At 43.5% G+C, this 13,899-nt stretch overlaps 1 protein-coding gene across 1 annotated transcript in view; it reads right to left on the reverse strand.

Moving 5' to 3' along the window:
• The window catches only part of foxj3 (forkhead box J3), a 64,860-nt gene that overhangs the window by 15,131 nt on the left and 35,830 nt on the right, over nucleotides 1-13,899 (reverse strand). Inside the window, exon 3 of the mRNA XM_047583767.1 lies at nucleotides 2,180-2,254. Within this exon, the coding sequence (XP_047439723.1) occupies nucleotides 2,180-2,254 (75 nt within the window). The remainder of the gene's footprint in view (nucleotides 1-2,179; nucleotides 2,255-13,899) is intronic.

Genomic DNA, 13,899 nt, shown 5'->3' on the forward strand with positions numbered 1-13,899 from the left:
AATAATTGATATTTCCATAAGAAATTCTCTGTACAACAGGAGAGGCCACAGAAGAAACTCTAGCTCAAGTATCTATACTGCAGCACACACAATGGCCAGCTTCTGTTATATCTAGCAAATTTTTCACACCTCACAAAAACCCCTGCTGTAGTTGTTAAAATGAAAATCCGGGGCTGGCCTATATTAGTCTGGGGGTTGAAATTATAACTTTTAATATGTGTGAGGCTTTGGGGTCAATTAACATTTCCCTCAGAGGGAAGAATAATTCACAGCACAATCAACATAAGATGAAGAAACATCAAATACTGATGTAGGCTACAGTAAACTGCAGCAGAAACCTCATTATATGCCCGTGCATCCTATCAGACGCATCGCTGTAGATCGCCTGTAAAGGTGAGACACGTTGTCTTCACATGTGATCTGTCTCCTTCTTAAAACGCAGGGGTTAAATGCAGGGGTGCAGATACAGATGTTTCAAAACAAGGTGCCGCACACACAATGCCAGGCTGGGTGTTTCTTTTAATTAGGGAGGGAAGAAGACTTTAACTCAGCCCTCGTGGGATGGGAGTTTCTGCATTTCTCTACCCTCATCCCCAGAGAGTTGGCAGGAAAAAAAAGGGAAACGTATAAAGAGTCATTAAATTATTCACAAATATACTGCAATATACTGTAGCAATGCCAAGCCAAGTGTATCCTCGGAGTGTGGGGCAACAACGGAGCAAAGCCACAATCTTCTCGGCAGCCGCAAAACAAAGGCGGCTGGAAAGAGTTTTTAAAAAACAAATACAGGGAACACATGTAAACTACCTGTTTTCTTCCCATAAATGACGCAGCTCATTTTCCTGCATCACCATAAATTACGTCACCTGCTTCCTCTTTTGCATGTAAATATAGGAAAGACAAGCAAAATAGTACGCCAGTTATCCTTGAAACTCCGAGCAGAGACACAAGACCAATTAGAAAAAAAAAAAAAGATTATTAACAGCAAACCTTCAAGGGCTGCTTTTCTATCTCCAAGGTAGACAGGGTGTGTGTATTTACAATACCAACTGTCATCTCCTACACCATCTCAGAGAGAGGGAGACAGACAGAGAGCGACACGACTCTCCTATCTCATCCAGCCAGCAGTTCTCATATTCCTGCCACATTACAATATTGATGCAACATATCAAGAGCGGCTAGCGCCTCTTTGAAGTTGTCTTCGGGGGGGAAGGGAGTGAGGAAAATTCCAAATTAAACATTAAGGATGCGAGCATGTTGGCCATGCATTTGGAATGGGATCCATACAGCAATAGATTATTTTGTATTTAGTGGAGCAGCTCCCAGGAGTGTCAATATCAGAGGATTACAGCAAAACATGAAATTAGCATTCAGTCCCCATCCTCTACACAGCTAGGCGTAGCTCTTCATGCATGCGTTCATGCGCATGTGTGTGTGTGTGTGTGTGTGTAATTATCTGTGCGGTTCCCTAAGCATATGTACCATGTGCTCTGACAGTGCCGGGATGATATCTGGGTTAGGCTACATATAGGCTAGACCTATGCACAGCATCGTAGTAAATATAGGCCTGTAGGCTCCTTTTTCACGAACAACTCGCTTCATCCGGGGATGCTACTTATCAGGTTCATGTCGCACGATATTGTGGAGTAATTCGAGCTGAAGCAGCATATGTAGGTGGTCCTACTGAGATTCAAATGTCAAATTAACATGGACTATCCCTTTAGAGAGAAGACTAATGGGAGGCAAATGAGGTCTGACTCATTTATTTATTTTATTTTTTTTTTTTCCGAGGAAGATTCAGCCTCACCTTGAGTAACTACTTTAGAGATGCCAGATTCTCGAAATGACCTGACGTCTACCCTGTTACGGCCGGTGTTTGACATTTTTTCCTCCACACCAACATCTGCCGTCCAAAAAACTAGTCTCTCCTTACATTTGAAATGCGGCTCTGTGGGGGTGGGAGGTTCATAATAGATTACGAGCATACCATGCATTTCCAGACTGTCAGAGTCCTGGCAGTCATTCAAAGGTAACATTTTTCTACCAGGAATAGGAAGACGCACACACACACACACACACACACACACACACACACACACAAAAACATTTTGTTAGTTGTGGGAAAGACACTTTACGAGTGGTTACTCTATTTTATTAGGATAATGGTTTTAAGTCTCACCTTTCCTGGGTCATCTTTGGAGCGAGGCACTTTGAGAAAACACTTGTTCAATGACAGATTGTGCCGTATTGAGTTCTGTGGGGGGCAAACAGACAGAGAGAAAATTGCAGCGAGGTGAGTGAACACATATTAAAAATCAGATTACACAAACAAATCTGTAGCACCCGAGTGCGGAGAACGCCGCTGCCAGCAGCAAAAAGGACACACAACTAGCTGGCTTGTATAATCTTGGTTCGGTCGCAGCTACAGAGGTCAGCTCATTTCACCGACATCAGATCTGGCTTACGGTGGCATCCAGATTTCACTCATATACAGGAGCTCAGTTTGTGTACAGAGCCACCAGGAAGCCTCATCTTTCATCAGCGTCCAACCAACTGAATTCTGGTTGCACAACATATCGAATTCCGCCAGTGCCAAAAATAGGAGCCAGGAGGAGTCCCACACTGGGACGGTTGCTGATAGCAGAGTCTGATATTAATTAATGCTTCATGGGGCTCCTGTGGGGGCAGGAAATAAATTATGTAGATCATTCTGAAAGTTAACTCATTACAGTGTTACAAGCTACTCCGCAGTGGTGAAGAGGGAGGTTCATCCAGCTGCCTGATAGGGGGGAGGCGAGGTGAGCTGAAGTAGCCACGAGGGTTAGAGAGTGATGCTCCAGGCCCGGGTTAAGCAGCAACAGCAAGACCCTCAGGACCAGCTGGAGCCAGACCAGCTGAGGGCTTACGAGAGCCAATGGTTGCACACGTCCCTCCACTCCACTTTATGGAGTGGTATTGACAGATGGTCGCAGTAAAAAGCAGTGGGATTCTCTGATGAGTTTAACGCATGCAGGAGATAGGCGGTGAGAGGGGCACGAAGAGGGGTGAGGAGGGAAAGACGGACACCCAAACGCGAGAGCTGCTGGTTCAACGCTACAAGCGACTACACCACAGAAAGAGATGGTAGTGACTATCTGGTTGGAATGCCGTTAATCTTGATTGCTAAATCATTTTGAAGTTAAGTGTGACACTGTTCTCTAAACAAAAATATACCATGTCATAGTCCGGTCGAAAAGTATGTTTTCTTTTGTTAGTAAAAGAAGGAAGTAAAACCAACCTAAAATTGAATGAATATCAAACAATATCTGGTCGGAGGCTTCAGGGCAGGTGAGGTCACGTTCAACACTCTACCTCTACCTCCAGACGTTCGGCTGGTGCCTCAATCCAAGGACCGTGTGGTCAGTCACCTTGTAGCCACTCTCCTGAGTTAGGTCTCCACTGATATTTTCACCCAAGTCAAAGCCCCTTTGACTGTCACAGACACTTTGAGACTCCAATTTACTTACTTTACATTTATTGTACTTCCTATCAAGGTTGAAACCACCTGAATGTTTTAATGTCACAATATTATCTTACTGTTGTTTGCAACATAGTGAGCGTGAGAATGGACCGCAAATGGATAATACTGCAAGCCATTTGCAATTTTTTTGTGTCTCCCATTGTAATCCAATATAGTTGACACAAATTCATTCAAGATAACTAAAGCTACCTTTCAACAGATTAAAGCTAAATGCTTCACATTAGGAGTTTGGGTGGAGTATCACCCAAAAACCTGAACTGAGGAAACTGGATCCTTATAGACAAAAACACTAGCACAGAATATAATAGACAAGGTAAGAAGAGACTCATACTTTCACAAGTCAAGAGGAGACTGTCTGACACATTCACACAAAACTTTATAAAAATATGTAATAGAATCAACTCAAAACTGTTAAAAACACACAAACAAAAGATTCTCAAATATGAAAACCTTACAGACGACTGTTGTAGGATTATTGAGAACTCCTTCAAGGTTAAAACCCAAAGATACACAGCAATAAAAAACTCTGAAAAGAAAAAGAATCTTCTCATATTTGAAACATACTCAAGACAGAGGCATAAAAAAAACATTATCACACATCTCAACCACTGCTACACACCAGAATATCATTTATTGAAAGATCTCAAAGCTCAATATATTTTGGTCACGCTGTTATCGGATCTTGAAAACTAGATACAGAAGCACTCAGGCTGGCGCTGCGATCAGAGTCCCTGTGTGGTCTGAATGTAATCCAGGCACATGAACATGACTTCTTTTCTGAACATGCATCGCCGACACGCAGAAAAAAAAAAAAAAAAAAACAGTTCTGATCTTAAAAGTCAGTGAGTGAGACAGTTTTACAGATTTGAGCGCACTCGGTTTAACTGATTGACCCCACTGCTGCAGGTTTAGAGACGCTGCCCACTCTCAGGTAGACGTCAGCCGGGCTTCTTTGAATAGGTCTTCGAGAGACGGCACCTTTATACAGGCTTCCTCCTTTTAGCTACATACTGTCCCTTGTCTTGTCTTGTGTTTGACACTAGTTCAGATAAGTAAAGCAACGTGCACGCAGAGTGTGATCATACATAGTGGATGGTGACAAACAGATAAGAGGTTCTCGGTTTAGCCGGCCCATGCTACTTTCAAAAAAGAAAACTGCGACATGTCCAGCGCTCAGAGAGGGAGGGAGTGTGTTGCAGGCAGTACAATGCCATACACACTTAAGTACTTAAAACCTTTTGCTTTCACAGCCTCTGTGTGTCTGAGTATGTGAACCACTTGATGCCAGGCGGACAGAAGCAGCTGAACTTGCACAGAGAGGTGGCTCTATCCATTACGGACCTTCTCCTGGGCCTAAATCATTGATACACTCAAGCAGCCAAGGCCTGCCGCTACATCAGAAGTTTACTTTTTAATGAACTCTGCTCACCCGCTCTCTTCTCCTCCTGACAGGCCCATATTGTGTCAGATAAAGCCTTTCCACTGCTTCAGACACATTTGTGGTGTGAAACTAACAGGCTGCGGGTCATTTGAAGGCGAAGAGACGAACCAGAACAAAAGCTAGACGTTGAAATGTTAGAACGGAGGCAGAAAAAATAAAACACGATGGCAGCGACAGCCACTACATTAGTTAGATTATAGCGTATTTGCTGAGTAGGCGTAGAGCAAGACAACAATAGGCTGATGAAAAATAAAGGGCAATTATGCCAAGGTTTAGAAACGGCGTGTCAGCGTTTGAGCAGCGGATCCTGAGATTTACAACCCGGGTCTGTGTGTCTTTACTTTGAGACAGTAAGCTTTAAGTTGGGCAGAAGTGGATCTACAGTGATGGGAAATGCAGTAGGTGGAAGAGGTCAGAGGGTGTTAACAGTTGAACATAAAGTGACTCAGACAGAGCTCACTGTAGGGGTCCTGCCCAAGTGCTGCCCAGCATCTACCTGCAACCCCCACAGAGCACTTCATATCCAACCTTAACACAAGCCTGCGCATGTGTGTGCGTCTATGTCCATGTACGTGGGATGCTTCCTACACACCTAAAACAAAAAAAACACACACACAGCCGTACACACACTGAACCGTGTCTCCTAACAAATGGCGGTGATTTAACACACCAGGACAGCAGTGGAGGCGTAAGCAGCTCCGCCCTCGCTGCCTCCCCCCCTGCTGAGGAGCGCTGCAGCTCAGCAGAAGGGCCGCCAGGGGAAAGTAGGTCAGGCTGACCTCTGCGCTCGGCGTGTCAAACGTTCAGAGTGAGCTAAAGGGACAGGCCGTGTCAGAGCCCCGCTCCTCACAGCCGGGGAGGAGGAGGCACCCTGCGCACATGGCCAGGGACCCAAGGGAGCGAACTCGGCACGTCGGGACATACATGCACAAGCACACGTACGAGTTATGACATCGGGATGAACACCAGCAACCCAGGAAGAGGGGGACTCACACTGCGGTCCAACGTCAATGAAGCAACGCCACAGTGGGTTTCAGACTTTACCAGCTTCACACCATCTTCCTGCAACTTTTTGCCTCGAGACAAAGCTCGAAAAACAAAGAGTGCGGGGGCTCTAACCAACCAACACTCTGCCCACTCTTACAGCATATTTCCCACAACTAACAAAAAAGCAACAAAGAGGCATTAGTCCAGTTGTAAGTTTACTGGAAGCATTTCTGAGACCAAGCGAGAGTCTGAGACGACCTAGAGGTGCTCTCTGCGCGTTTAGTTTAAACTCCAGAGGAGGAGAGCGTAAATGCTGCTGGATTTGGTGCCTATGCGATCAAAGTGCTCTCCCTAGCATTGCAGCGTGTGGGAAAATAGGTGGGGGTAAACAGTGTCAGGAACCAGTGGTTAAACATTACGGTGACCTCCACTACAGGAGCTGCTCATAAAGGCAAATATTCAGAGAAAAAAAAACTACTCCTCCTGTGTTCAATTTACATTTCCAAAAAAAGATCAGGTCTCTGGAGACAACCGCAGTTTCAAGCCGAGCGTACAGCAAAAGTTAATTTGGATGACACCGCGCTCCCATTTTGCTGTGTGCCTCCCATTTTAAGTTTATCTCATTTCGTATAAAATCAACAAGTCTCCTCACATTAACGATCACATAGAAGACAGAATACGCCACTTTTAGAGTGAGGGAAAAGTCATTATACTGAATATGACTCACACCTGTTGCCACATCTGATATGTTGTGTGGAATAGCTTTACAGAAGAAGGCAGAATAGCCAATCAAATGAGCCGATGCAAACACTTTTGCAAGAACTGTGTGCAAGACAGGACCTCAACCTCTGACTAACCTGACAGGAAGTCTAATGGATGGATGAATGTGAAAGACATCAGACAAATCTGTTAAAATAATGATAATTATGAAATAAGATCTGTGGTGTGAGTGAATTTTGAAGAGAAGCAAAGCGACCACACAGATTGAGAAAGAGAACTTACAGATGGGTACACAGGTACATGTAATGAACATTACGAGTGGCAAAGAGTGCCCTGATAGACAATAGTAAAACGTCAAAATGTAATCCCTGCGAGAAAATTATACAGGGTATAAATTGTACAAAGGAAGACATCCATCTACTGTTGTACAATGAGGCATTTCCTTCATTTCAGGATTTGCTGTATGAACATTTCCTTCAATACAATTAGTCAGTAAAATTATACGACAGCAACTGGATTTCCAGCCCAGGCGGAGAGAATCAGAGGTGAAACAATTAGTCAATGAATGGTGTACGTTTCCAGTTTACAGTATTTTCCTTCAATATAATATATGTACTACAGGTTTGAGTAAGTTAAACATCTGTTGTGAAGGTTGGTTTTAAGTGTTCATCGCATGGAGTCAATTACCTCAGCGAACCAACAAATGATTTCCATAAAAGTAAGTATTTACGGTATCATATTTAAATGAGGCAAGTGATATAGAAAGAAAGAGAGAAAGAAAGAAAGAAAGAAAGAAAGAAAGAAAGAAAGAAAGAAAGAAAGAAAGAAAGAAAGAGTATGAACCTTGTGTGACAAACGAGGCCACATTAAAGGAAACGGGAAGTGAATCAGTAAAGATACAGTAACAGATGCACGCACGCAACACACTCACTCTGACCCTCTCTCTCTCTCTCTCGCTCACACACAGGTAGATTACTGTATTTTTAGGCCTTAGTTATTTCATAAGGACCCTGTGACATGCCCACCAACACAGAACATACTCCTCAGCCTCGGGGAGCAGCACCAAGGCCAGGGAATGTAGCACCTTCGCTGTCTATTTGTAGTGGGTGTGGGAAGGCATGTGGGATGCCACAGCATTTTCTCAGCAAGGCACTGCTTTTTTTTCCCTCTTTTTTTCTAAAGTTAAATGAATAGGGTTGGACACACGTACACACAGGTAGAGAAAGGTACGTCTGTCCGGGTGCAATCACCAGATGATTTAGCTAGCGGTCAGAAGAGCTGTGACACTGAGACCATCAGAACAAGGATCTTCTGACGGAAGAGATGAAAACATCAGGTATAACATGGGCCTCCGTTGTTGTATCAGACTCTGCTGTTCCCTTCATTGTCAATATATTTTGAACATTTAAACCCTTGTTAATTCCTGTTTTACTTAAAGCGTAATGGCCGTAACTTGCTACATTCGTCAAGTCTAAATCTTCAGTATTGGTTGCAAAGCTGCGTTTTAGTGACAAAAAATAATTACGGTAAGCACCTATTAAAGACATCTAATTCTATTTAGCACTACTTAAATCCTTACTGATTACAGTGACCCCTCCCCCACAGACACCATGCTGTCAGACTCTGGAGTCTGCCAACACACGCCGCCCAACACAACACAGCGCACTCTCTCTCGCATCTAGCGAAGCTACCGAGAGACCTAAAGCCCACACTCAAATACCAATGAAGTCAACTCGAACGATTTTCAACTTTCATTTTTTCCAACCATCTTCAAAGGCATTTGATCTGCCTCCCTTGGCATCTAGTAGTAATGTGTTGGCATGCTAGGTTTTAAACCCCTTAGTCTCTGATCTTTACTCACTTGTATGTAGCCTTAATAAAACATGAACGGTTCGCTTGTCTGCCGCAGAAATATACATGCCAAGGTGAGATCTGTCATAAATATAATAACCTGTTACTCTTGAGTTCGAGGAGAGCTCCATGCTGATGTCCACACATACTACAAAGACAAAAGCAAACAGGTGCCAGAAGAGAAACATCAACAGCCATCTCCACCTAGGTCATCTAGTGTGGCACACTGAGGTATTGTAGTAATTAAAACTCAGCCACTTCTGCACAAGGAGATGACACTATGGGGAAATTGTATTTTTCTCCCCCCGCCTGCCCTCAACAGTGAGCATTTGGCTAAATTAAACTCATTTTTCATTGGCAGACTCGCATAATGAGGGCAATGCATGCAAGAAAGAAATTAGCTTGATAAGCGATTACATGTGTGGACTCAAAAAGGACATGTTATCAGGAGCGGAGAGGACAGCGACAGCAACAAAAAAAACTTTCTGGACAATTACAGTAGTGAGATTTTTTTTTTTTTTTAAAATAAAGAGCTACAGAATGCAATTAATGAAAGTAACAATTAATGAAAAGCCGTCAAAATCTGGATGCGACTGCAGGGAAGCCAATTAACATGACAACACGGGTCAGCGGTCTGAATCAGCCACCGCAGGTTTAACCGTTCCTAGAGGACAGCTCCATACGCGGAAAACGCAGGAACGGTAAGGTCAGAAAACGATGCAGTTCTTCCTCTCAAGCAATGTGTAGGTAAACACGTAACCAAAACAGACCTTAAGCTTACCTATAGCTTGCAAATTCACATAGTGTTGAATCCTCTTCGATACCAAGTAAGCAAAGCAATCCAACTTTGTCTGCCAAGTAATTTTCCTGAGGGTGATCCAAGGATACAGCATCCTATAGAGCGCAGACAATAGGCTGAGCCAACACAAAACCCCCATAGTTCTCTAGTGGCGTATAAGAAGTTTATGAATGCTGCACCAAGGATGTTCCCTTTTCAACAAGCAGTGGGGTTAGAGACCAAAAGCTGCAATATAAATGTTCTGAACTCAATCTCACTCAGGCAATTGCACCCACATTCCCTTTTCTAACCGTGTGTGTGTGTGTGTGTGTTTTTTTTGCTCTAAGGCCAACCTTGGAATGGACCTGTAGAAATTACAGAAAAAAACTTCTGCATTATTTTCTAGGTGCACTCAAGGTTACAGCCCTGGCTTGAACGTTACGTTTGAAATTCCCCTTATAAATTGGGAGGCGGTCACTGCAGATTTGAAAAGCTGTGGGGGGAAAAATTCACTTAATGCAACACTGAACGGCGGGTCACACTACAACAAAAGCCCTGAGCCACTCATATGAGGCCTATTTGATCACAGTCCCTCAGAGAGCTATCTGTCTTTGTCTCTCTTTCTTTCTTTCTTTTTTTTTTTTTGCCGATATTTGTGCCTCTCCCACTCTGTCTCATTCTCTCGCTCAAAACCAAACCGCACACAGTCAAAGCGTTTTGTACAGCCTCTGGTGCTGCTGCTCGTGCTACAGTACACCGCGCTGCACCGTACAGCATGCAGACGTGTACGATTCTATTAAGTGGATTATTGCAGAGCATCTCTGACCTTCGATAGGGCTGTCATTGGCAATGAATCAGGAAGAATTCAGGAGAAATGATGATGGGCCCGACCTCTTTGGAAATTGGCAGGATTGAGTGATGGCAAACACTATTCAACAGTAAACCAGTCAATACAGCACAGAAGATGAGGCTGGAGCAAAAGTCGGAGACACGGGGAGATTAAAATCAAGTCGAGAAGAAAAAAAACTACTTCTTCGAGGCAGGACTGAGACGTTTTCTACGGAGTAATACATTATGACTTAATATTATAACAGTTATATGAGAGTTGACCCTATATTAGAAAAAAAAATGCTGGGTTGCATGTTAATGTAGTAGTTAACACATTTTCTTTTGTTTTTCTCTGGGCTTTCACTCAAAATCCAGTCACATAATATCTTGATATGTTGTTTGTCTCTCTGTGTTAGTCCCCACATAGACACCTGCCTCATGTCCAATATCAGCTGGGACAGACACAGCCTCCACCCACAACCTTGTACAGGATAAGCTGTAGCAGATAGTGGATGGATGGTAAAAAGTTACCTTTTTTATTGTTCCCAATATGGATAGAAATAGAGCGGTTAAGAAGATACAGACCCTTCGTTTAAACAAAACTTAACTATGCCTCTGAGGAATATTTTAAACAGTATTTTTCTTGAAGTTGTCTGTACCTCGAATACCAGAGACTTGCAATACTTGAAAATAAATCCATCGCCCATCAAATTAGTAAATGGATTACAATGTTTAATTATATTATATGGTGATTTGTTTATGGCTGTAAATTTACAGTAGCGGCTGGTAAGTCACGTCTGATAATTAGAACTGAACAGGTTTGATAAATGTAAACCCTGCCTCACCTTTAGCTGCAGCGATAAAATTAGCTTCGGAAAATAATTGTCGTTAATGGACGCCTGTGCAAACTGAACATTTTATAATATGAAAATAAGTAAAACCTACTAATGGCAGCCCTGGCACTTGATTTTGCAGAGGATGCAGAGAAGCTGAAGTGATAGCACACATTATGTCCTTGTCACAATAACACTCCATCTATCTACTCTGAAATACTCTGAAGTAATGTCAGCCTCGAGGAAACAAAAATAATTGACAGCTTCTCAAATAGGGGAGAAAGATGCAGCACACCACTGTGTGCTTGGTCACTCGAACAAACTGGAAAACTGCCACAGTGCAGACGGACTATATCAGCAAACGCGGCAGCCGCCTTGCTCCGCGCTGTAAATTAAGAGCGACACCGACTCACGCGTCGCTCCCGCGCTGCACTGGACGCCCTTCCTCTCCGTTCTTCCTCCTCCGCTGCAGAGGCAGCGCAAGGCCATGAAAGATTGGAGGCAAAGTGACGTCCTCCGGTTTATCCTCCCTGAAAGCCTTCGCATGCTCTCAGTTCCACATGAGGGATCTGATGAAAGCCGTTTGTCAGTACGCCACTTAATTATCAGCCAGAAGAAGAGCCTCTGATGCTATTCTCTGACAATGGCTCACAGCAGCATGCTGACTACAGTACCCACTAACAATGAAGAAATGACTGCAGCTACTAATGGTGACGGGGAAGTGCCAACTGTCCACTTAAGAGTTAGACAAATGAAGGGATGCCACAGAAAGCTTTTTGTTCACCCGCTTCTTCGACGTATATTCTTTTCTTAGCAGGCTTAAGCAGGAAGGAGTGAACTTTCCATGTGAATACCAAGACTGTAAAACGAGATGTTGGGAAAATAAAATACAAAACAGATCTAGTCCTATTGAAAACACATTATATCAAAGCAAGAGGGAAAAAACTGAAATGCTTTGACCTTCTATTGTTGCTGCATGTCTTCACAAACATAACTGCTTCTCAGTATGCACTCTCCCATCAGACTGCAAATAAAGAAGAGTCACATAAACCCTTTAACCTTCTATACTTCCACTGTCACTGGTTTGACTGCTGACAAAAGACGCTGTCGCACAAAACGGTCCCTATACATCAAAAAATACATTTTCTATATTTAAGCAGTAAAACTAGAAACCCATCCGAATAAATGATGGGACTTTTTTTTATAAATGGGCAGAAATTAAAGACGAGCACCACTTTCAGCTCAAGTTTACATCTCAAATAGCCAGGATGTGATCAGATAAAGCACAATATTTTATTTTTGGTTTATTCTCATCATTCAACCGTTTCCAGACACTTGAGTAAACTTAGCCTGAAGGCTACTACACAACCTGATAAAAAAAAAAGAAACCGTTAACCATTGTGCGTTTTAATACAGTCTGATTGTGGGTTTTCATTAGCCAACTACATCGCTAATGTCCATAACAAACACGGGGCGATGACGCCGTGTGACCTTGGGCTCCCCACAGAAACCTGTCAGCGCGGAGCAAATCCACAAAGGAATCATGAGCAGCAGTGCCTCATTTTAAACTGCTGCTCTCGCTAACAAACTGGGGGATGAAAAAAATCTCAAGAAAAGCTTTATTCTGTAATATGTATTAGATTTGATTTCTTTCTGAAAGGGAATCACAGACCCACCCCGCAGTCCATTAGCCAAGTTAATGCAGAGCTGCCAGACTTGCTGACCCATTAATAATACATCGCAGTGGTCAAAAGAGGCCAGACACCTCCGTGCAACCCTTCATCCCTCTACACGGCCACATTAATGGACTAATTCAGATGCAATTAACTGGTGGGGAGAGGCTGTGGCCTTGCGGCTGGTGGAGCACAGGCGGAAGGGCTTAGAGCCAGGGCTTGGATTATAATCACTGCGAGCGCACACATGAACACACACATTCACAAAACAATTTACATACTCCTACAAAGGAGCCGACACAATTTGATGTTAAAATGGGATGTAGCTTTTACCGTCGAAGACCCAAAGCAAAACGGACCCTTTTTACACATTAAGGTCCACTGTTAATACGAAAATATTATAGCCACTTTAAACGCCAGCAAAGCTTTTATCCTGAGGACCTTCCTTATGGCAAATTTGCATGAAGCAACAAAGTGTGAAATGCCTGCACTGCCATGCGCTGCGATTTAATTTAATTGGTTTCTTTTTTTTTTTTTTTCTTTTTTTTAAATGTTTGTCCATTACAGCAAGCTTCATTTGGTAATATGGCTGCGGAAGCCCACTTTTTGCGAGACGCGACGTTGACAAATGAGCAATTACAGGAGCGATATTCACGTGTCACATTTGTGGCCGGCATGACCCGCGATTAGCCCCACTGATGCTGAATGTGAGATGCGAGAGCTGCGCCTGTCAATGCGGGCGCCTGGGAAGGAAGCGTGGCCCGTTCTGGCACGTCATCCATCACTGGTTCCACTCGGCTGCCACAGCTGTGTCACTGTCCCCCTCTCGCAGAACGCTGACCCCGCTGAGGACGCACCGGCAGAATGATCAAATATCGTTTCGGGATAAGAGACAGCCACCCGACAAAAAAAAAATTAAAAATAAATAAAAAAATTCCTACAAATTCTCCGCCACGGTGACATCTTTATCAATAAGCAGCTGTTAATGCCACGCGTGTAGAGACGCACGGCTACTTGCCTTTCTTTCATTCTGAAAGAGCCGAGATTGTGAGGAGTTGCCATTAGCAGCAGGAGGCTGGCACACGAGGTGACAGGGGTTAAATAATTGCCAGAGAAGAGGGAGGAGGGATGAACACAAAGAGAGATGAAATGGAATAGCACTGACAAGACGTATTCCCGCGATAATTACTTGCCATGCAGATTTCATCAACATGCCAATCATCCGGGCCGGGCCACTCCTTTTGAAATTCCTATCAGATGTGAATGAC

The sequence above is a fragment of the Mugil cephalus genome, chromosome 4 (assembly GCF_022458985.1).
Source record: "Mugil cephalus isolate CIBA_MC_2020 chromosome 4, CIBA_Mcephalus_1.1, whole genome shotgun sequence".
NCBI classification, from domain to species: Eukaryota; Metazoa; Chordata; class Actinopteri; order Mugiliformes; family Mugilidae; genus Mugil; species Mugil cephalus.